Source organism: Zootoca vivipara, chromosome 6 (assembly GCF_965207765.1).
Source record: "Zootoca vivipara chromosome 6, rZooViv2.hap1.1, whole genome shotgun sequence".
NCBI lineage: Eukaryota > Metazoa > Chordata > Lepidosauria > Squamata > Lacertidae > Zootoca > Zootoca vivipara.
In genome coordinates, this window is record NC_142589.1 from 8,259,582 (window position 1) to 8,286,111 (window position 26,530).

Here is a 26,530-nt window from a genome sequence, read left to right on the forward strand (position 1 = left end):
GACCACGTCTCCACTGCACGCTCAAACTGGTTTTGAACTGGATTAACTGTCATGGAGATCCCCTTCTCCGGCCCATTTGGTGCTTGGCAGCTGAGACCAGCGAAAATGATCCTGTGTTACCTGCATTGCAAGGTCACCTTTCCCAACTCTCCAGTTCTTTGATTCTGTGACCCAGTATGGAGGGGGTGGTGGTTATCTGATGCAGGGAAAGGGGAGATGGGGGGGCGCTTACCATAAACAAAGACGGGCATGAAGTACCCAGCGGGCATCGGCATGGTAGTGGCCAGGATCAGCATCCAGAACTGCGAAAAGAGGACGGAAAAGTGAGGCCCGGGGTCCCTCTGCGGCAACAGATAACGGCCACTTGCTTTCAGACAGCCTGTGATGCCGCCAGCATGCCTGAGAACACTCCAACTTCTGAGGGTGAAAGCACCATACCTGAACACTTTGTCCCTCGTCAGAGCCCCCCCCCCCGTACCTTCATGAATAGGAAGACGGCCAGCGTGCCAAAGATGGTGATGTTGGGGTCCCACCACTCAAGCCACAGGTTGTGGGCATCGACTTGAAGGGGCCTGGCCAGCGATGCGTTTTGGGAAAGGGCACTCCAGGTGTGGTTGTCAAGGAGGGAGGTGAGGAGCTCCTTCATGCTCAGCTACAGGGGAGGAAAGATGGGGGTCTGGAAGGGCTGGCGCAAACGGGAGGCCCACCCACCCTCCCCCTTCTGGTCTGTGGGGGGGGGAGCAGTGGGTTCCTCTTTCTGTGCCACCAGACAGGGTGGCCTTGGGCCCGTTCACTGGCTGCTGTCAGGCCCGTGGGTGCCACCTGTTGTTATTCAGCAGGGAGAGGGTTGCACTCTGCACATGCTCCAGGGTGCTCTGTGCTGGGAAGGAGAGAGGTACCCAGTATTTACCTTGGAGGCCATGAACTGCCCCAGGCCCGGTGGGAAGGTGATGGAGGAGAGCAGGAGGGCAACCAGCACCGAGTAAAGAGGTTTCCTGGAAAAATGTACCACAAACAAACAAACAAACAAACATAAAACTAGGGTTATTTTCCGGGATTGGAAATGAAAGGCAGGGCTTCCCTGCACAAAGCTAACTCTGATGGCAGACCAGCAAGTTTCACACAGCTCAAAGCAAAAATAGAAAAGCTCATTGGGTGGAGGAATCTGTACATTTTCCAGGCATCACAAAGCTCTTCCACCAGGTGCTGAGGATTTCTGTGCCACTTGAAAGCTTGCATACAAGGGAGAATATTTTTTCTTGGGGTGATGGGGGAAGTAATAATAAAATGTTGGTCCATCTCTACCGTGGGTAGGCAAACTAAGGCCCGGGGGCCAGATCCGGCCCAATCGCCTTCTAAATCTGGCCCACGGACGGTCTGGGAATCAGCGTGTTTTTACATGAGTAGAATGTGTCCTTTTATTTAAAATGCATCTCTGGGTTATTCGTGGGGCGTAGGAATTTGTTCATTTTTTTCTTCAAAATATAGTCCGGCCCCCCACAAGGTCTGAGGGTAGTGGACCAGTCCCCTGCTGAAAAAGTTAGCTGACCCCTCTACTGTCACTCACTTTTAAATACCTTGCGCACAATATGCTTTTTTTCTATACCCTGCTCATTCTGTTCCCAAAGCCAGAATTTTTTATTTTTATTTTTTGTAATCCCTATGTCATGGAAAACCCAAGAGGACCCCAAATATGTGAAAGGAGAATGGCAGCTGCTACGGTTCATTTGTGCTTTCATGGAACATTTATCGCCCATGCAACAACCTGGCGAGGCAAACTTCTGTTGTTCCCATTTTGCAGAGTGGGAAACTGAGGCTGAGAGGCAGCAGTGTGTTCAAGGCCGGTTGGTTGGTCCTTGCAGGAGCCCTGGCCTCACCCCACATGAGCCCCAGCGCATGACCCCTACTCCCAAGGTATGACTTACTCCTCTGCAAGCAGCTTGGCCGTGAAGCAGTTCCTCCGGACGTAGCCCAGGAACCAGCGCTGACAGAAAAGGTAAGCACAGCTCACCACCCCACAGACTGCGCTGCAAAGAAGCAGGGAGGGAGGGTGGGTTAGGGTCACTTTGACTGCTGGGCACACAATACCCCTTCGGTGTCGTCCCCCACCCCACCCCACCCCGAGGCTGCATTGCAAGGAAGGAGATGGGTCACATTTCAAGCACATGGTCCCCCCATGAAGGACCCTAAAAACTGTAGTTCCCCCCCCAGAAGCCTTGACACCGTTCTAAGAATTCTAAGGTCTCAAATATAGAATGAATGTACAAGGCAAACACATACAAAAGTATTTCAACCACATGTCTGAAATAGTACAAGAGAGCAATCCTGAAGTCATTTTGACTCTCTCAAATTGACCTCATATATATTTCTCTGCAATGAGGAAGGAAACGGGAAAAGCTTTCCAATTGTCTTTGGACTTACACCTCCCTTTTCGAATACAGTCAGGCAAGTATCTGCTAAGCTGTGCGAATTATCAATATGTTTAAGAGATTCAGGAACTAAAAGCAGGCATCCCCAAACCGCGGCCCTCCAGATGTTTTGGCCTACAACTCCCATGATCTCTAGCTAACAGGACCAGTGGTCGGGGAAGATGGGAATTGTAGTCCAAAACATCTGGAGGGCCGAAGTTCGGGGATGCCTGAACTAAAATATTCACCATCTCAAAGGAATCGCCAGGCTACCCAGAAAAAATGCAATCAAGTAAGTCATTATCAGGTATCCTGGCAGACAGGAGAGAAGCAACACTCTCAAATATCTGCTGGAAACCACTTCTGTGATGTATGTATGGTTTTTTTTGGGGGGGTGTGTGTCTTGGGGTACAGGGTGGACAATTTCAAAAGTCTATATAGGGGCTCACACACCATTGTTCTGAGTCTCTCCTACCTCCTTTCAAGGGGGGGAGAAAACTCTGTTGCAACAGAAAAATAAAGATCCCCCTTGCTTTCTATGGATCTTGCTTCCATCTATTCATCTCTGACCGACCATGGACTTAGAGGACTCTGTCCCTTGGGGAGTTGGGCAGCAAAAGCCAAACCCTCTATTCCCCCCCCTATAACAGCACACTCCAGTTCCCAGGATTATTGAGGGGATGCTGGGATGGACCAGACCCCCAAATCCCTCAAGCACACCCTGCTCACCCAAGGAACATGAAGAAGAAAGTCTCTGGCAGGTCAAAGGGGAAGTCAATCTTAAAGCTGGTCTTGAAAAGAGCCATGATGGTCTCTGGGGAGGGAGAAAAAGCAATGTGTTTTAAACACAAAACAGGGGTGCCCACAAAAACAGAAGCCCCCTTCCTCATCTACCTGAGTCCCCCCCCCGCTTTCCTTCCACCCAAGACCCCCTTCCCCAATTTATCACTTTCCCCTCCTCTCTCCCCCATCTGGCTTAAGCCTCCCCACCCCACCAATGGCCAACATTTGCAAAAGGCCATTTGCTTGGGGCCAAACCCCACTTTGCTCCTGCGCAGCCAGTCGGGGAAACCAGCAAGCCACGTTGTTTGACACCCATCACCTGCTCACCGTGGCTGCGGAGGTTTTTCCCCCAGAGTGCCTTCCTCCACCACCAACATCCAGGTCTAGGGTTTCCCAAACTTGGGTCTCCAATTGTTTTTGGACTACTATTCCCATCATCCCTGACCACTGATACTGTTAGCTAGGGATGCTGGGAGTTGTAGTCCAAAATCAGCCGGAGAGAGACAAGTTTGGGAAACCCTGCTCTAGAAACATCTTCACGCAGCATCGGTGGTGGCTGGTAGGGCGGGAGGCAGGGAACCCAACAGTAGGTGGCGCCAGAGCCAACGACAGGGAAACTGCTCCTAGCCTTGCCCCCTCCATCCTCCTTTTTCGCCTCCCTGCTAGTTCTTCTTCAAGGGCAACACTGAGCCTAAGGAGGATTAGCTGTGGTTCCTGCATTGGGGGGGGGGGGGTTAACTGGATGAACCTTTGGGAAAGGGAGGCAGGCAGGCAGGCAGGCAGGTGGGCCTGGAGGGGTGAAGACTGAGATTGGTGTGCCAGAGCCCCCCTTTGCACACATAGACCATCCTCCACTGCATGGGGGGGGGGGAAATGGTGAGGAAGGGAGGGGAAGGGGTTCAAGGGAGGGGGGCACACCTAGCCTGTTCAACTAGGGTTGCCATATTCGCAAAAGTGAAAATCCGGACAAAAGTTGTTGAGCTTTTTTTTTTCCTTTTAGGGTGGGGGGGATCAAACATTTTTGGGATTTTAAAGGGGCTTTTTAAGTTAAAAAACAACAACACCCTGCTTGCCATATGTTCAGGTTTCCCCAGACATTTTGCTGAGTCTGGAAAAATATGCCCAGACGCTATTTTCAAGCATATGGCAGCCCCATTGTCCCTTCCCTAACACAAAACATCCTTCTTGCAGCAAACCTGAGGGTTCGGCACTTCCAACAAGGTCGCCACAATTGCTCAGTCATATATTTCCAGGGCAGTTGCGGTCAGGTTAGAACAGGCATGTCCAACAGGTAGATCATTGATGTCTGTGGTAGATCACCGGTAGATCAGTGGCTCCCCCAAAGAAGCTAAAAAACTTTGGCTCCCCTAAAAAAAGCTCAACATCTTTGCCCTGCACCCCTAAAATGACCTGAACCACCCAAAGCAGGGCTTTCCTTCCTAAAAAAAGCTCAACAACTTGGACCTGAACCCTCCAAAAGGGGGTAGATCGCTGCCAGTTTTTAACTCTGTGAGTAGATCACAGTCTCTTGGAAGTTGGCCACCCCTGGTTTAGAATATTTCCACATGTGAGGCCTCCCAGCAACACCCCCACCCCTCAAATATATTTCCCACCCACGCAAGGTAAGCGCAGCGAGTGGGGAGAGGTGTTTGCTATGTGGATGAGCACGCTGGCCAGGGCGCCAACACTGCAGAGCAAACCGGAAGCAAGAGCTGCTCTCCACCCACCCGCTTTGCAACGCTTTGCGCTTCCCCAGCAACTCTGCTCAGCTTCCTCACCTTGTTCGCTGTTGAAGACAGCCAGCAGGCGAAACATGAAGGCCCCGCAGGTGGCTGAAAAGAACCCCCTCCAGTAGTCCCGGACTGCGAAATGGGAGGACACGACCTCGATGCTGAAGAGGACCCCTTGGTGGAACCAGGTGAAGAAAATAGGTAAAGCAGAGGTCGGCAACTGGCAGCCAATATGCCCCAACCAGAGGCGGACCTGGGCTCCCTTGTGCCTTGGCAAGGAGACACATGGACGCCTTCAAAGTTGGGAGAAACCATGGACAATAAACGCATGAAGTTTGCTGTTTGTCGCCTCTTGCGCTCTGCCACTGACTTCCTCCGCGACTGTGACTGGATCCCTCCGCTGAGGCACCCAGAGGAGCCTGCACGCCTCGTCTCGCTGCCCAGAGCTGTGGGGGGACGGGCAGTCTCTTACCCACTTCGAGCCAGAGTGGAGAGGTGTGGTTTTTGCAGGCCCCTGACCAAAACAGCCTGCTTCCCCCAATGACCACTGGTTTGCCGCTTTAGATATGAGCTGCATGACAGAGTGACGCAAAGCGTTTTCGCCAAACACGCACAAACTCCAAGCTCTGTAAACTTTGCAAGTCACTTGCCAGCTAGTTTTACTGAATCTGACCCACAGATTCAGTCTGTGTGCTTGTTTCTCTTACCGCTGATGGGAGCCCCGAAGACAGTGGCCACTCCAACAGCTGCTCCGGCCACCAGCATCTCGTTCTGTTTGCTCTTATTCTAGAAGGAAGAGAGATCCATTTGCTAAGCGCCTCTTGCATCTGCTTGAGAGGCAGCGCGGCTAAGCATGAATCCACTGGGGCTCCAGAATGGGTGCTGAGTGCTGCATTTGCCTTCCAAGCCAGCATGAGCCACTCAAGTTTGACCCCTTTCCAGCTCTGTGCTCAGATTATTAAACTGAGCAAAGATTGGGGGAGACAATCCGTTCCTTCCGGTTGCTCTCCTTCTCGTTTCTCAACCTCTTAAATCCAGTTCTCATTTCTACATTAGTTAGCGATTTTTGAAAAATAAAAGAAATGAGACCTCTTGGAAAATCTGCAACATTCTAGTGTGAAATCTTTGTGGGTGCGGGTGGGTGGGTGATTTTTGCCTAATGTACACATTTTTCTGCAAAGCCATTTCTCTTAATATAACACACTAGCTGTACCCGGCCACGCGTTGCCGTGGGAAGAATGGCAGGTCTAAAAAAAATTTCTTACCTGGGAAGTCCTTTTTGGAATGGAAGAGTTGATGGAGGTTAGGATAGGTGAGGGTTGGTGTGAGTCTGTGGATGGTAGGGTCTCCCCGGGGGGGATTGGGTCTCGGGGAGGTGGAAGGGTCTCCCGGAGTGGGCTGGTTCCTGAGGAGGTGGTTGAGTGTTTTGTGGGGACTGTTGGGCGGTGCAGCAGGGGTTCCCGGAGCGGGCTGGGTCTCAAGGGGGGGGGGTGTTTCTGGAGGGGCCTGTCAGGCGGGGTGGTCCGTGACAGTGGTTCCCGGACCTCTGGGACGGCCTGGGTCTGGGGTGTCCTGGTCTCTGGGGTGGGCTAGCTCCCTGAGCATGTACTCTGTCGGTGGAGGGGTCTCCCTGGGTGGCATGGCTCATGTCAGAGGCGGGGTCTGTGGGGTGTGGCCTAGTCTCCATGGGGAGGGGTGGTGGTGGTGGAGGAGGAGGTGTCAGGATTGTGCCACTGGAGGGCGCTATTTTTGTTTGGGTAAAAACACCTTTTTACCTGTGTTAGGTGTGTACAATTCAAGGTTATGCAAACACTCGGGTATTGCCGTGGACCGTTATGTCCAAATTTCTACACAATCCGTCAAGCGGTTTCGGAGAAAAGTGGAGCCCACAATTTCGCTCTTTCTACATTTTTATATATGTAGATTTGTGCATATTGCTTTTCCTTAATGCATGCTCTTTATGTACACTTTGCCCTCGTTCTATGCATTTCTGTACGCCTGACTCTGCCTTGCAAAGTTTGGAAAGGTGCAAATTTGAGAGGATGGCTGCAATTTAGGTTTGCATATTGTCCTGGACTCACCTCTAACGCGAATGGAATCCAATTTATCCCCTGCCTCTAGCAAGGATCCCCACTTGGCTCAAAAGCACCCACTGAAAATGCGGTGGGGTGGTTATTTTGTGGGGGCAGAAATCACCTCTTCAGCCACCCTGGTTGTGAATGTAGGAAGGTGTCAAGAGGGAGAAGGAATCTACATTTAGCAATCTGGTGAAGGAATCCTTGGGCAGGCCCACTCCACCCCTTAGTCCCGGTGGGGGGTGGGGTGGGGCATTGCTGCCCCCTTGTTCCTTACCTCATATTCCCCAGAGACACTGGTCCGAATCTTCCCTAAGTAGGCAGCAATCATGCTGGAGAGGTGAACGAAAGGCCCCTGGAGGAAGACAAGAGGAGGGACTCAGAGGGCAGATTAGTAGAGGGAGGGATCCTACAATTCTATAGGGATGCTTGGGCTGCAGGGGATTGGGCTAAGTGAACTACCATCTGATACGCAGGCTGAGTACCTACCTGCCCGCAGACTGTCTCGTCAGAGTGGTGCATGCCCTGGTTATCTCCCACTTGGGCTACTGCAATGCGCTCTACATGGGGCTACCTTTGAAGGTGACCCAGAAACTACAACTAATCCAGAATGCAGCAGCTAGACTGGTGACTGGGAGCAGCCGCCGAGACCATACAACACCAGTCTTGAAAGACCTACACTGGCTCCCAGTATGTTTCCGAGCACAATTCAAAGTGTTGGTGCTGACCTTTAAACCCCTAAACGGCTTTGGCCTAGTATACCTGTAGGAGCATCTCCACCCCATCGTTCAGCCCAAACATTGAGGTCCAGCTCCAAGGGCCTTTTGACGGTTCCCTCACTGCAAGAAGGGAGGCTACAGGGAACCAGGCAGAGGGCCTTCTTGGTAGTGGCACCCGCCCTGTGGAACACCCTCCTGTCAGATGTCAAGGAAATAAACAACTAACTGACTTTTACAAGACATCTGAAGGAAGCCCTGTTTAGGGAAGTTTTTAATGTTTGATGCTTGATCACATTTATTATTATTATTATTATTATTATTATTATTATTATTATTATGTTGGAAGCCACCAGAGTGGCTGGGGAAACCCAGCCAGATGGGTGGGGTATAAATAATACATTATATTTTATAGGTATTCTTATTCTTATTATTGCAATCCCTTCCTACTTTACAAATTTATGTTTCTGTAGGAATCCCGGTGGATCTCCTGCAGAGGGTGGCATGGTCCACTGAGTCAAGTTTCTTAAGTGGACCAGGAGGCAGTCGTTGCAGGACTCCAACTCGCCTCCTCTCCCAGACCCAAGCTACCTTGCTCTAAAGCTGCTGGGGGTGTGAGCCTGTTCAAACAGCCACAGGGTGTAAACGGTGAAGAAAAGCTCATGGGCTGCTTCCCTTCAACCAACCAACCAACGGGTCACTTACGACTTTCCCGAGGAAGATGGTGCTCCCGCAGGCCAGGGTGCAGGTCAAGCCCACGACTTTGGCGCTAAAGTTCTCGATGGCCAGGTATTCTTCCAAGATGACCCCCGTCAGGATGATCTTCAGCTCAGGAATGCCGGAACCTGGAAGAAGGAGCACACAGGGAGGAGGTTCCAGATTGTTTCGGGGGCCTCCAGGCTGTCTAGGAAGATGTTCCTAGTGGCCTCCCAATGAGGATCTGCCTCTTTTCTTTCTGCATTGGTCCCACCCAGCAGCTTTCTCCCTGGCCTACCTCATAGGAGGCCTGTTATGTATTCAGTGGTCTGTGTTTGCCTGAGCTTGAGTCTGGATTAACGATTCTGAGCTCCTGTGTTCTGATTCGATAGACGTTGTTCAATCACAGAAGATTTCAGGATTTGGGCCTCTGCCATTGGCCCTTGAACTTTGAGTCGTGATTCGCAGTTTGGAAGTTTAGACAGCCAATCACGTTGGGAGTGGGAGTGGCCCAGGCTTTCAGAAATGTATATAAGCAGTTGCTTTGCCTCTGATTCCAAGTTATGTAGTTCAATAAAGGTTCTTGCTGTTATCAATGTGTCTTGCCTCGTGGGAACCCACCTACATTTCTTTCTTTTTTTTATAATCTATTTTTATTAATTTTCCAATTAAAAACAATTATATCACATTCATTATTTCAAATTATACAAATACATATCAATCAAACCGAATATTATGCCAAATCATCTAAAATTTTTCGGGGTTCCCATGCTTCAAGAAATTGGGGATTCCTCGCAACTGCTCACTGCCGTCTTTTTCTAAAGTCTAAATCATCACTCAAAGTCTATAATAGTCCCGATCTTTCCCTTACAGTCACAAAGATGTTTTCCTCTTTCATCCGGTTTTTCCCCAGCTGCTGAGATAAGTATCAAACGAGATTTCACATATGTTCTTTCTCCTGTGTGAGTTAATCAGTCCGGCCTCCCCATAAATCTTCTTGGTCTGGAGTGTCCCTGTTGCGTCGGTCTTTCAACACGAAGCAGCGCCATTTTAGAAAACTCAAATCACTTTCGTTTTCTTCCCATAACTATGTAGATTAACGATCTTTATAAAATTTACAGCTTTTCCAGGCAGAAGATCCAGCCGTCACATTATGCATAGACTCTTGATAAATTAGTGGCTCTCCTTGCCCTATAGCTGAACTTAGCTTCAGGTCGCTGTTCAAATTCAAAGTGCGTCACACCCCATAAATCCTCCGAACGCTTTCCAGGCACTCCTTCTATCCAGTTAGAGGGGGGCTTCTCTCGTCAGCAATTTTACATCTTCAAAAAATATACTCAGTATCAACAGTTTATAAAGTTCAACTCACACAGATATCTTTTATTTCTCGTTCGTTCCAAACAAGCCAGGACATCACGTCCGGGAAGGTATGGAGTAACTCATAGAGTATATGCAAAAAATAAAAAAGACTCACTTCCCTTGTCGTTCCGTCCCCATCAATCCTTCTTCAAGATAAAATACAGCCTTTGACTCCTCACCCTCAGCAGCGTAAATTCCTCGGCAGTAAACAGAGCTTCTGCCCCTCCTTCTGAAGCATGTCCATGAATTTAAAACCTAATTATCTTCTTTAATCATGGAGCCCCCCCATGCAGTTTGGCGTCCGGGAGTTCCGACGTTCCTCATGAGTGCTTTCAGCCCAAGCCCCCCCCCACTCCTTAAACAATCGGAGTGGGTTTGGGGGCATCGCGGGCCAGCGGCCCCTCTCCGTAACCCCCGGAGAGGTAGGGGGGTTGCCATTTACTCCCCTAGCAACCGCCAAATTCCTCATGAAGGTCGGAGGGATGGAAAACAGGTCAGCCATTCCTGCAGGCGGAACCGGAAGCCTCCTCTCGGAACCTACCTACATTTCAAGGCCTTTGCTGAGTTAGCCAATTAATCCATCCAGCTCAGTTTTGTCTACACTGACTGGCAGCAGCTCTCAAGGGTCTCGGGCCCCACCTGGACCTTCAGCATGCAAAGCAGAACATTGTTCTTATATTTGGCATTCCTTGTGAGCTTCCCTTAAGACGCAGGAAGTGAGGAAGCCACTTTATACCAGATCAGACCCTTGTCTACACTGACTGGCAGAACTCTGGGGTTTCAAGCAGGGAGCCTCTCCCAGCCCTACCTGACAGGGCCGGCTGGATTAACCATTAAGCAAAACAAGCACATGCTTTGAGCATCGAGGGAAAGGGGGCGTCGCAGGAAATTTTCCACTGCCGGATTTTTAACATTAATGGTCACAAATTGCTCAGCTGAGCGTTCATTTTCTCAGCTGAAGTATATTACAAATCCCAACAGAACAACTATACAAACAAGGCCCGCTGGATGCCTACTAAGTATAGTAGCAAATGCGTTACGTAAGATGTTTTGAGGATCTGATCAAAGACACTGCAAATAGAAAAAGCAGGAGAAATTTTTTTCAAATACAAATAAAGTGGAAGTATACAAAAACAAGCATTATATCCCATCTTACTGTAGGTTTCATTTCATTTTGAAAAAATTGTATTTTATTCTACTGTTTATTGTTGTTTTTTTGACCAAACTGCGGGAGGCAGTGCAAGACAGGAGTGCTTGGCGTGCTATGGTCCATGGGGTCACAAAGAGTCGGACACGACTAAACGACTAAACGACAACATTGTTGTTTTATGTTTTGAATTAGATATATGCAGGGGCCTCTAATGCTCTTAACCTGGCCCTGTTCCAGGGTTGAATCTGGGGCCTTCTGCATGCAAGGCTCTACCACTTGAGCTCTGACCTTTCCCCAGAGTACAAACTTCCTGCACCCCAGTCCTCCACAAATGAATTGTGTTCACACACTTTCCTAGCTGCATCAGGCTTCCTTTTGGAAGGAAAAGGAGCTGCAGATATGACAGTTAAGACAGAGGTGGTGAGCAGGAGTTCCTGATGTTCCTTCTCCTTCCCTTCCCTCTGCTGTTAAGATGCCAGGGAATCAGGCAGGCTGTTGAGCTGCTGGCGGTTTGGGGCCGGGGCTGGCTTCGCACCTTGGCTGCCAGTGGCCGACCCCTGCTCCCACCCCCACCCCCACCCAAAGGCTCACCTGCAGAGTGTGGTGTGATGCTCTGCGCGAAGCCAGTTGAGAAAGCCGACAGCGCGACGGGGTACATGGTCCAGGAGAGGTACTTCAGCACCGGGTAGTCCCCAATCTCTTGGTAAAGCCACATGTGGGCTAAAGAAACAGAAAGGGAAATCGACATGTCCCTCTGGACGCATCGCCTAGCAGCTGGTTTAAACTGGGCGGCTTAACACAACGATGGAGAACCCATCGCCCTCCAAACATAGTTGAATTCCAACTCCCCTCATCCCTAGCCAATGGCTGGGCTGCCTCAGCAATGGCTGGAGGACCACACAGGCCATGTACTGCCCCTGACACTTGCCTTTACTGCCCCTGGCTACCCCCATCACTACTCTGCTTTCTTCTGGTTTGTTTGTTTTTTTGGACTACAGTTCCCATCATCCCTGACCACTGGTCTTGCTATCTGGGGAAGATGGGAGTTGTAGTCCAAAAAAGCACACACAAAAAAAAAACACAACCCAGCTAGAGACCCAAAATTGGGAATCACTTGTCTAAATGATCCTCAAGCTCCCTTCCAACTGTGATTCTATGAATGGACAGATGGAGAACATATGTGGCGGCACTCTGGATGTTGCTGGACTCCGGCTCCCATCATCCCCCTGACCATTGGTCATCCCGGCTGCTGAGGCTTCTGGGAGTTGGAGTCCAGCAGTGAACTGGGGGGCACCACAGCGTCTTTCTCTGCCTTCACATTTTGCCCAGTCCTTTTTAAAGCTGTGCAAGAAAGTTAGTTTTCGTGGATAGCTTCTGAAGGTGGCTTTGTTCTAAGGCAGGCACGCCCAAACTCGGCCCTCCAGGTGTTCTGGGACTACAACTCCCATCATCCCTAGCTAACAGGACCAGTGGTCAGGGATGGTGGGAATTGTAGTCCCCAAACATTTGGAGCAGGCATAGACCAGTGTTTCCCAACCTTGTGCCTCCAGCTGTTTTCGGACTACAATTCCCATCATTCCTGACCACTGGTCTTGCTAGCTAGGGATGATGGGAATTGTAGTCTCAAAACATCTGGAGGCACAAGGTTGGGAAACACTGGCATAGACAACCTTGGCTCTCCAGATGTTTTGGAACTACAACTCCCATGATCCCTAGCTAACAGGGCCAGTGGTCAGGGATCATGGGAGTTGTAGCTCCAAAACATCTGGAGAGCCAAGGTTGCCTATGCCTGATCTGGAGGGCTGAGTTTGGGGGTGCCTGTTCCAAGGGCTTTGACGCCCACAGAATCATTCTTATAAATGGCATTGCAAGTCAATAATTGCTGCTAATTGGGCCCCAAAGGCAGGATAGGAATCTTTTAAATGAATGAACCCATTAAAGGGGATAAATGCGAGGAGGCTACGATCCTTTCCGTAGGGGGTTTGATGGGAGAACAGATGGAGATATTCAACTAAGCATCCAACTAAGTCAGGGATTCTTTAGCTGTGGTTCCTGCATTGCAGCGGGCGGGCTAAACTAGATGACCCCCGGGGTCCCTTCCATCTCTGCAATTCTATGGTTTACTACACTCACAATGAAACCATTGAAAACAATGGACCAACGTTGGCAAAGTCTATTAATTTAAAAGGGGCAGCCCAGCCAAATGGGTGGAGTATAAATAATAAAATCATCATCGTCGTCATCATCATCAAGCCCAGTGTTTCCCAAACTTGGGTCTCCAGCTGTTTTTTCCAGACTACAATTCCCATCATCCCTGGCCACTGGCCTTGCTAGCTAGGGATGATGGGAGTTGTAGTCCAAAAACAGCTGGAGACCCTCGTTTGGGAAACACTGAATTCTAGCCCAACCTGCTGCAGTGCAAGAATCCAATTAAATAAATCCTATGAATAATAATTTAGCTCTCTGGTTCTCCTGCTCCTAGGAGCCTAAGACTGACTGAGAGCAGTCTGGGGGGTGTCTGTTACCGTTGGCCATCCTGGAGATGGTGAAGTCCATGGCGAAGCTGACCAGGGCCATGATGACCCCCAGGGCGAAGAGGAAGTACCAGTCGTCCCCCACGCGGAAAAGCTGCCGCTTGACGAACTCCAGGCAGCCTGCAGGAGGCAGCAGAGGACCAGGGTGAGTCAGGTACGTTGGCACCCATAAGAAGAAAAGCCCAGCGGGTTTTTTTTGGGGGGGGGGTTTGCAGACCCTGCATTTGGCACACATTGGAATCTGTCCCTCCCCCCCCCCACAAATGTTGACATTCCAATTTTAAAATCTGATGAAAACAACTCGCTGAGAAATTTTTAAGGTCACACGGTTTAACAATTATAATCTGCTGCAGGATTTTATCTATAGATTTAAGGACACAGCATATGAATGTCAGGAGCGTCACTGCAGAATCAGGTGCCTGCAAGCGGGGCGTGGGGGTAAAAGCCTTCTCTTCCTTTTCATTTAACAGTAAATAGTGCTCCAAGGTTGACTGGCACTGCACATGGAAGTTCCCTTTTTTCCCATTGCGTCAAATTCACCCTAGTGGTGGGGAGCCTGCTGGCTTCCCAACATCTCTGACCGAGAATCAGAGAATTGTAGGGTTGGAAGGGTCCCCAAAGGGTCATCTAGTCCAGCCCCTGCATTGCACGACCTTTTGGTCTTGCTAACTGGGGCTGATGGGCATTGAAGTCCAATGGCACCTGAGAAGTCCCCCACCCCTGTAACAGACTCATCTCCCTCCGTGGGTGGGTGGGGGTCAGCTCCTCCCTATTTAAGACAATTTGAGTCAGAACCTTGTGGCAGGGCGTTCCATCAGTTAATTTCACAACAGTGCAGACAAGTCCTTTTGATCTGCCTGCCTGGAATCTCTGCTGAATCGGGTGACCCTGAATTTTAGTCCTATGATGGCAGGAGGGCGAAATGCACTTTCTCCTTTTCCTTAGAGGTTTATAAGCATTGGTTGGATGGCCACCTGTAAGGATGCTTTAGCTGAGATTCCTGCATCGCAGGGGGTTGGACTAGATGACCCTTGGGTGCCTTCCAACGCTACAATTCTACGACTCCTCACTAGCATAGGCGTAGCCAGAATTTTTGTGGCGGGCGGGGGGGGAGCAGAACCTCAGATTTGTATTGGTTTTGATTGATTTGGGGGGAGGGCAGCTGCGCCCATGCTACTACGCTTATGCTCTCACTAGGCGTATATTTATAAACATTGGATCATATATCATGAAACACTTAGGGCTTTGAGATGGGACAGCGACATAAGGGGGGGAAAACTCTTCCCACACTCTTTCACCAGAGCACGCTGGAAGTTATAAAGGTTGTGCCCCGCAGGAAGGTTAAATCTACTGCGTTCTGAGATCTCAGATTCCTTTCTGAGCCATTTAGCACCAAATGGAATCAGCTCGGCTCTCAGTCTTGTCCGACTTGTGCTTGGGGGGCGGGGGGGGGAGAGAGACGCAGGAAAAACACAAAGTCCGGGACAAAGTCTCCTCTCCATTCCCCGCCGGGCGTATTTTGAAGCTGGCCAGACGCAGGAATGGCTAAATCCATAGCTAAATCGCTCTCTGGGTCACCGCGTTGGAATCCCACACCTCCTCCCCACAGGCGGCCACTTCCATCGCTGGTTCCTGCTTTAGAACATCTCTGGCGCGCTCACGGGGTTTCACTTGGCTGGGGAGCAGCGCCAGTTTTCGAGACCGACAGGGCTCCGCCTTCATCAGATGGGACTGTTGTTTAGGGACCAACAAACCCTGCCCACATGACAGCGGATCGTGCATTTTCCATGACAAGTGTTTTTTAGGCACATTGCCTGGCTTGCTAATTCTTGGTCGGATCACGCTGCCCTTCTTTCTCAAAGGCAAGCAGGTACTTCTTCTCTGCCTTGATTTCTCTCTCGCACTCGCTCATAAACACTTATTGTTTATAAAAAAAATGTATATACCGCTTGGCTGTTAGAAAAACAACAGCAGCCACCTCAAAGCAGTTTTGCAGAAAAGGAATCAAGCAATGAAATGACCAAATGGGAAAATAACTACAATAATTCAAAACGTTCAAAAAGTTAAAATAGCAGTGGACTGCAAACAGATTAAGACATCAGCTTTCCAATAAACATCTGGGCAGGCTTGCTTAAACAAAGATGTTTCAGCAGGTACAACGAAGGGGCCTGCCTGATGTATGGCAGCACCTAGAGAATTCCCTGCCTGTTGACAACACCAGTCCGAAAAGATCTACAGTACGTTGGCTCCCAGTACGTTTCTGAGCACAATTCAAAGTGTTGGTGCTGACCTTTAAAGCCCTAAATGGCCTTGGCCCTGTATACCAGAAGGAGCGTCTCCACCCCCATCATTCAGCCCGGACACTGAGGTCCAGCTCTGAGGGCCTTCTGGCGGTTCCCTCGCTGCGAGAAGTGAGGTTACAGGGAACCAGGCAGAGGGCCTTCTCGGTGGTGACGCCCTCCCTTCAGTTGTCAAGGAGATAAACAACTTTTTGACTTTTAGAAGACATTTGAAGGCAGCCCTGTTATAGGGAAGGTTTTAATGGTTGACGTTTTACTGTGGTTTTTATAATTTGTTGGAAACTCCCCAGAGTGAGCAGATTACTGTATTATTATTATTATTATTATTATTATTATTATTATTAGCTATCTAGGTTGGTGGTGGTCACTGTGTGAAAAAGGACTGCCTTGATTCTTCCTGCATTCCCACCAGCACCTGAAGGTTTTGACGACCAGCTTGGATTCTGCACAGGGAACTTGTCTCTGGATAATCACCCAGGGGAGGCTCTGACTCTTAAAGACCCCTGGATTCCTTTCCCCTTACCTCTGATCTTCCTCCGTGTTTTTGGCCAAGGTTTCCAACTCTGCTCCAGCATCAGAATCCGCTCTTCCTCCTCCTCCTTTCCATCCTTCCTCTTCTGCTGACCTTCTGCATCCATCTGCTGATAGGGCTGGCAAGCACCCCTCTGTTGAAAATGGGGAAGATTCCCAGTGGGTGACTGCATGGTGGGGCAGGGAGGAAAGGCTGGAATTTGCTGCACCATACCTCCCAACTCTGTGGGGGTTGTGATCCTGTGGGCAAGTTGGTGCAAATGGGAATGGGCCTCTGGGGGGCTCTGAGCTGCTGGAGGGCACTGAGCTAACAACTTTGGGCCCTTCCCTAAATCCATCCTTGGCCCTCTTCCATCTAATTCAAGCCGGACCTGGGTGAACTCAGCCCCACATTGCCATGGAATGTGTGAAGCAGGAGGGAAAGGGTGCCTCTAGGCATGCACAGAGCGCCTTTCCTCTGCACAACTGAGTACTCCACTAGCACCTGGAGTTATGGGCCACAACTTCGGTATAACACAAAACAGGCCGATCCAGGTAGCTCCCCGCATTATTTTAACTGTAAACATGAAATATTCTCAAGTTCCTGAGGCTGCAGTCCTGTGCACACTTAAGCTCGGCCTAAACCCTGCAAAGCTGACCTTCCTGCTTAGCATAGCATTGGGCTGCCAAATTACTCAAAAATTCAGAAAGACAAAGGCCCCCACCTCCCCCAGGGTTTATTTCTAAGAGAAAATGCTACTAATTCACATCTCTAGCTCCTCTTTCTGCCTCAAGTAGGAATTCATGGCAGCTGCTGCTGTTTCTTCTTGAAAACCACCAAACTGGAAAGAATTAACCCCAACAAAACACCCTGAGCAACCCTTGTCGCTTCAGCTACGGGAGCAACCAAGAGTCTTCTCTGAAGACCCCCCTTGCAAGGGGGTTTCCTGCAAGAGACTCCCACAGCTCTGCTCTAGGCTGGATTACACACGAGTAAGACCTGCTATGTTTAATGGGCTGAATCCCAGGTAAGTGCGCAAGCCACAGGTGGCTGCCTGAGTTAACCCGCTACAACCCTAGAGCATGCAAAAGACTTACCCTGCCTCTCTGGTGGAAAAGTCCTGGTGTGTCCTCTCTGGAATCTTGTTTCTCTGCACCTGCGCTAGCCAGAGAAAACACCTGTCTCCCTCCCTCCCTCCCTCCCCACCACACCCCTCTCTCTGACCTCTAACCATCTGCAGGTGCTTTGGGACCTTGCAGAAAATGCCCTTCAGGGATGCAGGCAGAGCTGAGCTGGAAGGAACTGGCCTGGCAGCAACTCAGGAGCAAGGAAAAGGGGCTGCGAGGGGAGAGCTGCTTGCCTGTGCTGGGATCCAGACCTCCTACACCACAAGGTTGTCGTCTGAGCCAGATTCAAGGGCCAGCATATGATTTCAGTTGCACGAGCTCACCTGCGGAGTACATGCCTGCATTCCAGTTCCCAAAAGTACGCGTCACACTCTTGAGTGACAAAAAGACAGAGCCAAGGGCAGTGGGGCTGTGTGGGCAGGGCCTTGCTGTGCCTCCGCGCTTTCCTTTCTCCTCTGTAAGCGTCATAAATAAGGAGGGATGGTGACGAGAGACCTGGTTTTATTTGTGTTTCAGCGAGAAACTGCTTCTCTGAACTTCATTATATAATTCCCCAGCCAAACAATGTGGATGGGAACGCATAAGTTTGGGGAAAGGGGGCATCAATGAAACCAACATACGAAAGCAACATTATTTGCACAGTGCATAGTTAATCTATGGAACTCCCTCCCACAGGAAGCAGTGATGGTCACCAACATGGATGACTTTGAAAGAGGATTAGACAAATCCATGGCTACAAGCCACAATGGCTATGCTCTCCCTCCACTGTTGGAGGCAGGATGCCCCTGAAAGCCAGTTGGGTGGGCATCACAAAAGGGAGAGTGCTGCTGCTGCTCTGCTCAGGTCCTGCTTGTGGGGCTGGACTAGATGACCCTTGGGTTCCCTTCCAGCTCTACAACTCTTATGATTCTATTATTCCCTTTGGGGCATCTGGCTGGCCACTGCGAGGACAGAGGTGCTGGACTAGATGGGACTTGCTTTTCCCTGTTCCGGATGGGACAATACTTGTGTCCTTTAAAAAAAATGCCCCCCTCATCACCAACTCTGTAACCAGGGGTGGCACTGGGGGTATGTTTGAAAGACCCATTGGAAGGTGAGGGGGCAGAGATGACATACCCCTGAACCACTTGTTGCAGGATGGGAAATGCCCCCATCACTCAGCGCCTCCTTGTTAAAAGCTGAATTGTCCCCATTGTGCAGCACCTGGCAGAGAGATAAGCTCCCTCTGCACCGCCCAGAGACATAAGAACACCAGGAGAGGCAGCTGGATCAGGCCCAGGGCCCTTGTAGTTCAACTTGTTGCTTTCAGTCCCCGTGGCCAACCAGATGCCCCGCAAGGGAAGTCTGCAAGCAGGACCCGAGTGCAAGAGAGCAACTCTCCCCTCCTTCTGTAAGTGTGGCAGTGTCTCCTGGAAATGGGGCAGGGAGAGAGAGAGAGAGAGGCTGCAGGCAGAAAAATGCATCTCTTTTACTGGCAAATGTGAGCCCCATCTTTTCTCAAGCACTGGGGAGAACTGTGTCAGATGGCTGACCCCAGGGTGTCCCATCTTTTAGTGTGGCAGCAGCGCCCACACTTTGGAACTCCCTGCCTATTGATGCCAGGTGCCTTCAATGTGTTCTTTTTGGTGCCTGCTTTAAAAAAAACAACCCACCATTTTTGTTTCGACAGATACCCAGACTGTGGTCATGGTTTTAATCAGTTTTAAATTAAACGTTTTAAATAGCTGCTGATAATTTTTTATTTTTGCAAATCAAAGCGTATATAAGTTTTATGAATCAAAATACAGAGGGGCAGCTTAGGAGCCAACTCCTAGGGGCCAAGGTACCATGCCCCCCCCCAAGTTGATGTGTATTGCCATTCAAATGGTGTGCGGGGCGGGACTTCAAATCGATTATGCGGGGCGGGACTTACCTGCCCTCCCCCAATGTTTTATTCCAATTGGCATTCCTGGGGGGCAGGGCCAGATTGCCTCCCCGCCCAAATATGCCCCCAGTAGGTAACGCGTGAATTATTTCTGTGCCTCCGCTCCAACCAAGAGGGCGAGCGGGTGGTTCCGCCTGGGCTGCCTTCCCCAGCGGGTCTCCTGCGGATCGGCGTGACATTGGCAGGTGTCCCTGGCAAGAGAGCGCGAGCAAAGGGTGACTCAGGCTTGAGCCGGGAGACGGTGACCAAGCAAGCCGGATTTAGCTCTGAATCGATCCAGCCCCCTCTCCTCCTCCTCCTCAGAACCGCCTGTGAAATGCCCTCCGCCTGCCTCATCTCACCCCTCCCAGCGCGCAACGGAGGCGCATTCCGGGCGGCCGGGTGCGCAGAAGCGCCCCGGGGCGGGCTTGGCCCGGGATCCCTCGGAGCGAGTTGTGAAAGGGAACCTTAAATGGGCGAAGGCTCAGGATGCAAGGTGGGGTGGGAATCTGGCACTGCCTCCCCCAATGCTCACGGCGTCCCCTTTCATCCCCCCCCCCCCCCGCTGCAAGGCACGCAGGATTTGCACAGGTGAGGAGACCACCATTTAATGCATATCCATTTATTGTGAGGACCAAGCCTTTACACAAATATCTACATGACAATAATTTAAAAAAATATTAAAATTCATTACATACTATCCCAACAAAACCTTCATCCCACAAAACAGGAAGGGGAAAAAAACAACAGCAACGAGTTAAACAGACAGTGAAGGGGTCTTTACTTTGTCATCCAGAAATCTTTGCCTGGCTTTCATGGCCTTTGTCACAAAGACCGCTACCACGTGGGTAATCTGGACCACCATTTAAGAAGGATATTGACAAACTAAAAGGTGTGCAAAGGAGGATGACCAAGATGATAAAGGGTCTGGAAAGCAAGCCTTATGAGGAACGGTTGAAGGAGCTGGGTATGTTTAGCCTGGAAAAGAGGAGACTGAGAGGAGATATCTCTAAAGGGCTATCATATGGAAGATGGAGCGAGCTTGTTTTCTCCTGCTCTGGAGGGTAGGACCCAATCCAATGGATTCAAATTACAAGAAAGGAGATTCCGACTAAATATAAGGAAGACATTTCTGACAGTAAAAGCTGCTTGACACCCTTGGGAGGCAGTGGAAATTTTAAGGCAGAGGTTGGTTGGATGGCTGTCTGTCAGGGATTATTTAGCTGAGATTTCTGCACGGCAGGGGGTTGGACTAGATGACCCTTGGGGGTCCCTTCCATCTCTACAATTACATGAATCTGTGATCGGTTGTCTGTGGGACTCTCCCAACGTCCTGCCCTCAAGGCCTTGATCTGCCAGCCCAGACCCCAGCTTCTCTCTGCTCCAGCTCAGAGAATTGTTTTTTTTGTGGGGTTTTTTTTTTTTAGGATCTGGGAAAAGTCCTGCTTTTGTTGCCTCCTGTCACAGAAACTCACCCTCCCCGCCCCACCCCAATCCCTTGCCAGGCTCACATGCCCACTCATGAGCCTTTTTTTGGAAGGCAGGGCTAATCGCTGGGGGAGCTGTTATTATCCAGGCCGGCAGGAATGCCAGCCATGACTCCCCCCACCTTGTTTGTTTGGAGCCTGTGTACTCCCCCCCTTCCACCGGGGAAACTTTCCAGCAGGATGGAGTGATGATGCTCGAGCGCCTAAATTTAGAGACTTTGACAAGAGGCCTGGAAGTTGGCCCAGAGGCTTGGAGCGCCTTTATATGCACTGCTAGCTGTGGCTGAGGTCCCTCACGAGCACCCGAGAGTGACTCAGAGCAGAGCAGAAAGGGCTGAACAGGGAAGGGAGTTCCTCTCTCCTCACCCACCCCACTTGGGTGCCTCCAGCCTCCTTGGGCAACTTGAATTAGGGTGCCTCTCTTCTTTTCTCCCGGATAAGACCCTCGGAGAGGTCGAAGCCACTGTTGGGGAGTGCAGCTCTTTCCTCAAGCAGGGCTCGCCATCATGGAGAAGGCGCGCGGGATATTCGGCGACAATTTTGGGGCCTTTCTGAGGCCATGCAGCGAGGCCCTGGGCTTCTCAGGCAAGGCGGCTGTGGGAACGGGGCGTGTGTGTGTGTGTGTGTGCCTGGGTGTGATCCTGTCCACACCATACATTTAAAGTGCATGGCTCCCCTCGAAGCAGCCTGGGAACGGTAGTTTGTTAAGGTCAGCTCTGTGGTGGGTAAACTACAGTTCCCAGGATTCTTTGGGAGGGGAGCCAAGACTGTTAAAAGTGGTATAATGGTGATCTGAAGGTGGGTGTGGCTTCTGAGGCAAATTTGCTGCCACATTCTCACGTCTTGAACTGCAACAGAGCCAAGGAGGAGATTTGGCACTAAAATGCTGGCGAATTTCTACAGCGACTTTATAAAAAGAATTTGAAAACTAATGTGGAGCACTGAACTTCCAAAGGGGTAAATGATAAACTGGAAGAATCCAAAGATGCAGCTCATTCCATCCCTAACCCAATTGGACCTTCAGGTTGGATGGGGCTCCCCAAGGACGGAGGGAGCTACTTTGTGAAGTCTCTCAGACTGCCTCCTCCTCCCTTTGCCTCTGAGGCGCTTCCCAAGGTCTCAGGCAGAGGTCATTTGGCTGCAGATTGAACCTGGGACCTCCTGCATGCAAGCCAGGGGCCCTGATTGCTGAGCTAGGAGAGCCCCTTCCCTTAACACAGCAAGCTGCATTCGGCTGAGTCCAGCCACTGTTCCATCCTGCTCAGTATTGACACCTTCCCAGCCCTGCTTGGAGATCCTGCTACGGGAAATTGAACTTGGGGCATTCGGCAGGCAAAGCAGGTGCTCTAACCACTGAGCAACCACTGCCCATCGCTTATTCAGACAGGAACAGGCCTGGAACAATGCTGGGGGGGGGCAGGAGGGTGGCTGGGGCTGCTGATTTTCTTACTGATGCTCCACTCTGGGGGTCTTTTCTGTGGCCCAAGGAGGTGTGATAGGATCTGGCACTCTGGACCTGGTCAATGTCGTGTGTTTGGGTGACTGGCACTGCTGAATCAGGCCAAAGGGCCCCCACCCATCTATCCCAGCCTCCTGTTCTCACAGTGGCTGACCAGAAGCCCCCGCCCCATGGGAAACCAGAGCATCTCTACCTCTGACTGTGACGGTAACCATGATTCACTTCGTTGTCCTCCAGAATTTGTCCAGTTCTCTTTTAAAGCCATCCAAATTGTTTGGCATCGCTGTCTCCTGCGGGAGGGAGTTCCACAGTTTAACTGTTGTCACTGTGTTTCCTTTTCGCTGTCCTGAATCCTCTGAACCGGCTCCCCCACTTCCAGCTGCAGTATTCGGAGAGGGAGGGAGGGAGGGAGGGGCACCTGTCTCTCTGTCCGCTTCCTCAAGTATCCCACCCCAGTATTCTGTCCCCAGGAGACGGATCCTCTGAACCCTTCTGTGGCCCAGGGAACAGATCCTTGTGCCGAGGGATCTGGGGTTCACTTTGCCCTTGTCCCTCTTTTTCACAGCGGGCCGTGCTGGAGGGATGGGCAACATCAAGACCTTGGGGGACACCTACCAGTTTGCAGTGGACGTCAGCGACTTCTCCCCTGAAGACATCATCATCACCACGTCGAAAAACCAGATTGAAGTCCACGCAGAGAAGGTGAGGGGCCGAATCCTCTCCCTCCTCCTCTTAGATCAGGGGGAAAATACCGTAGCTTTTAAGGCAGCGGGGTTCTGGACTACAACTCCCATGAGCCACAGTGGTGCGGTACTGGGGGCTGATGGGAACCGTAGTCCAAAGGATCTGGGGAAGGAAGGGTGGACCATCTCCCATCCAGACCAACCGTTCTGCCTTCTTAGGGCAAAATCTATTCCCGAAGAGCCTCTGAGTTTGGGGCTGGGGACACTGTTAAATTTAAAGAGCATAGCTTTCCTCAAAGGATTGAGGGAACTGTAGTTGGGAATTCAGAGGGTACCGCAGGCGAAGTCCAGCATCCTGCTCCCACAGTGGCCAATCAGGTACCTGAGGGGCAAACTATGGTTCCCAGAATTCTTGAGGGAAGCCAGGTGCTTGAAAAGTGCTTCCAGCCTGAAATGAGATGGGGTTAAGCAGTGCCGTTCTTGCAGAGGTGCTGGATGTTGCTGGCATAAGAAAGGGCACCCAGGATGCTGCCAGGGAGGGGAAGAGGGGCTCCTTCTGGGCTCTCTCTCCCTGTCTGCCTGGCATCCTTCCCCAGTGCCAAATCCTCTCTGCCTTTGCTGGGGACACACAGTGCTCTCTCCTCCTGCCATTCCTCTGGGGCGGGAACGCAATGTTCCAGACAGTAGGCATTGGTGACAGAAGCACTAAACCATCTTCCTCACTCTCTGGCTGCCTTGAAAATCCTGGAGGGATTTTGGGAGGAAGACATGAGCTTTGCGGGCGGGCCAGGAAATGGGCGCACCTGTTCTGGTTCGGGGTCCCGAGAGGGGCTGACGGGAGAAGGAGCGACTTGGAGAGCTTGGCGTTGGGCAGTGAGGCTGAGGAAGCAAGATGAGTTGGCCCCATTGTGCAGACCAGGCAACTGAGGCAGGGAGGTGTGGTTTCTATCAGGGACGCCCACATACCACAAGCATGGCAGCTTAGCAAGAGCTGAAGACTGGACAGACTCCAGTCAGGCCACGTATGTTGTTGTTGTTGTTTAGTCGTTTAGTCGTGTCCGACTCTTCGTGACCCCATGGACCAGAGCAAGCCAGGCACTCCTGTCTTCCACTGCCTCCCGCAGTTTGGTCAGACTCATGGCTTCGAGAAAGCTGTCCAACCATAGGCCATGTATACGTCATGCATTTAAAAATCATTTAATCAATCTGCCTATAAATGGTTCAATCAATCTGCCTATAAATAGTTCAATCAATCGGTCAATCAGTTTAGGGCCATGACCACAGAAATGGATTGCAGTGGTGTATAGGAGAGGGCAAGGAGTCTTTCCAGTGGAAGCTCAGCCAACCTGGACCTGGGTGGTATCATGTATTGCTAGCCTTACTCAGAGTAAGCCCACTGACGTCAAGGGGTGTGACTAACTGAACTCCAGGAGTTTCATTGCCCGATTCCCCACCCCCACTCCCAAAAATCCTGGGAACTATAGTTTGCTAAGGGTGCTCTGTATTGGGTGAACTACAGTTCTCGGGGTTCTTTGCATGAAAGTCATGTTTTTTTAAATGCATGACATATACGTTGCCATTCATTTAAGGCTAGCAATGCATACCACCCAGTGTCCCCCTTCCAAGGTCCAAGTTGGCTGAGCTTCCACAAGGAGGCTGCATTCCCTGCCCTCTGCCCATGCTCTAGAGCCCACCCCCATCCCCCACTGGGGAGACTCCTTGCCCTCCCCTATACACCACTGCAACCCATCTCTGTAGTCACGGCCCTAAACTGATTGATTGATTGACTGATTGATTGAACTATTTATAGGCAGATTGATTGAACTATTTATAGGCAGCTCATGGATGCTTTAGCCGAGATTCCTGCATTGCAGGGGAGTTGGACTAGATGACCCTTGGGTCCCTTCCTACTCTATGATTCTTGCTGTTGTTTAGTCATTTAGTCGTGTCCGACTCTTCGTAACCCCATGGACCATAGCACGCCAGGCACTCCTGTCTTCCACTGCCTCCCGCAGTTTGGTCAAACTCATGTTCGTAGCTTCAAGAACACTGTCCAACCATCTCGTCCTCTGTCGTCCCCTTCTCCTTGTGCCCTCCATCTTTCCCAACATCAGGGTCTTTTCCAGAGACTCTTCTCTTCTCATGAGGTGGCCAAAGTATTGGAGCCTCAGGTTCAGGATCTGACCTTCTAGTGAGCACTCAGGGCTGATTTCCTTCAGAATGCATAGATTTGATCTTCTTGCAGTCCATGGGACTCTCAAGAGTCTCCTCCAGCACCATAATTCAAAAGCAAAATTCAAAATTCTTTGGCGATCAGCCTTCTTTATGGTCCAGCTCTCACTTCCATACATCACTACTGGGAAAACCATAGCTTTAACTATAGATCATAGAACTATGATTCTATGATCCCATAAACATACAGGAAGGTGGTATACACCACTAAAAAATCACAACAAATGAAAGCATCAATAAATACTGGTTGGTAGAAATCAAAATGAAAATGTCCTGTCTGAACAGTAATGTTTTTCAGGAGACATCTAAAAGACAGCAAATGACTATTCCCGAGGCAGGGAGTTCCTCAGGGCCTGCTGTGCTAAAGGCTGACCCATCCTCAGAGGGAAAAGGAAGGCAGACTAACCATTCCCAGTCCAGGCCCCCGCTGACTCCTCTCTCCTCTCTCTTTGCCCTGCTCAGCTGGCGGCCGACGGGACCATCGTGAACACCTTCACCCACAAATGCCAGCTGCCTGAGGATGTGGACCCCACTTCAGTCACCTCTGCCCTGGGCGGAGACGGCTCCCTGACCATCAAGGCTCACAAGCGCCCCGGCAAGCACATTGAGCATGTGCAACAGACCTTCCGGACTGAAATAAAAATCTGAGCATCTCCCATCGCCCCATAGCAACTGGGGGATGGTCGGAGATAGGCCTGGGGGTGAGGGGGGGGTTGGTTGGTTTCGTAAGGTGAGTGAAGGGTTTGGGCTCACCACTCCCCCACTTTGGCCGTTCTCCTTTGTATATAATAGATTGCCTTTGGTTTGTTATAAATTATTGGGGATACCGGTAGCTGGTGTGACCTCTGTTTTTTCCCTTGCGGGCGACTGTTTCTTTTCAAAGAATTTTTTTTCCAAAGGGAGGGAAACATCTTCTCTGCATGTTTGGGAATGTGGGAATCCAGGGGTACAGTTCTGGTCGCTTTGCCTCAAAGAGGATATTGTCGAAGGCGCTGAAAACGCAGGAGGGGATGGAGCATCTCCCCTGCCAGGAAAGGCTGTAGCATATGAGGTTTTTTTAGTTTAAGGAAAAGGCAAGTAAGAGCGGACATGCTAGAAGTCTACACAATTATGCACGGCATGGGGAAAGCTCGATAGGGAGTAGTTTTTCTCCCTCTCTCATAACACTAGAACTCGTGGTCATCCAGCGAAGCTGAACGCTGGGAGATTCAGGGAAGAAAAGAGAAAGCAGGACTGAACTGTGGAACTCACCGCAACAAGATGTAGCGACGGTCACCAACTTGGATGGCTTTAAAAGGGGATGAGAAAATCCGTGGAGGGAAAGGGCTGTACTGTAGTAGCTCAATGGCAGGGCACCTGCTGGGCATGCAGAAGGCC

General features: G+C 50.6%; 2 protein-coding genes across 7 annotated transcripts in view; one reads left to right on the plus strand and one right to left on the minus strand.

Annotated features, from left to right (window-relative positions):
• LOC118086919 (chloride channel protein ClC-Kb-like) overlaps positions 1-26,530 on the minus strand; it is a 35,982-nt gene that overhangs the window by 5,672 nt on the left and 3,780 nt on the right. The window contains exons 1-13 of one of the 5 annotated variants that reach the window (XR_015950305.1): positions 17,360-17,738; positions 16,275-16,416; positions 13,443-13,571; positions 11,509-11,637; positions 8,418-8,557; positions 7,274-7,351; positions 5,629-5,707; positions 4,970-5,095; positions 3,138-3,222; positions 1,926-2,027; positions 911-995; positions 479-652; positions 233-302 (exon numbers count right to left, since the gene is read on the minus strand). Coding sequence is in view for 3 of the 5 variants with exons in the window: in XM_060276307.2 (XP_060132290.1) it covers positions 233-302; positions 479-652; positions 911-995; positions 1,926-2,027; positions 3,138-3,222; positions 4,970-5,095; positions 5,629-5,707; positions 7,274-7,351; positions 8,418-8,557; positions 11,509-11,637; positions 13,443-13,571; positions 16,275-16,416; positions 17,713-17,733 (1,360 nt within the window). In the remaining 2 variants the exon portion in view is untranslated. Of the gene's footprint in view, positions 1-232; positions 303-478; positions 653-910; positions 996-1,925; positions 2,028-3,137; positions 3,223-4,969; positions 5,096-5,628; positions 5,708-7,273; positions 7,352-8,417; positions 8,558-11,508; positions 11,638-13,442; positions 13,572-16,274; positions 16,417-17,359; positions 17,840-26,530 lie in introns of those variants that run through there. The other 4 variants (XR_015950304.1, XM_060276307.2, XM_035118998.3 and 1 more) reach the window with 4 other exon arrangements.
• HSPB7 (heat shock protein family B (small) member 7) lies at positions 19,425-25,985 on the plus strand. 2 transcript variants are annotated; one of them, XM_088670963.1, is made up of 3 exons: positions 19,425-19,883; positions 22,804-22,940; positions 25,616-25,985. In XM_088670963.1, exons 1-3 carry the CDS (start codon positions 19,820-19,822, stop codon positions 25,799-25,801), a joined length of 387 nt encoding a protein of 128 aa, XP_088527089.1. In that variant the 5' UTR covers positions 19,425-19,819; the 3' UTR covers positions 25,802-25,985. The 2 variants fall into 2 exon arrangements, with proteins under 2 accessions (XP_088527089.1, XP_034976375.1); XM_035120484.3 differs by lacking the exon at positions 19,425-19,883 and adding an exon at positions 21,071-21,364.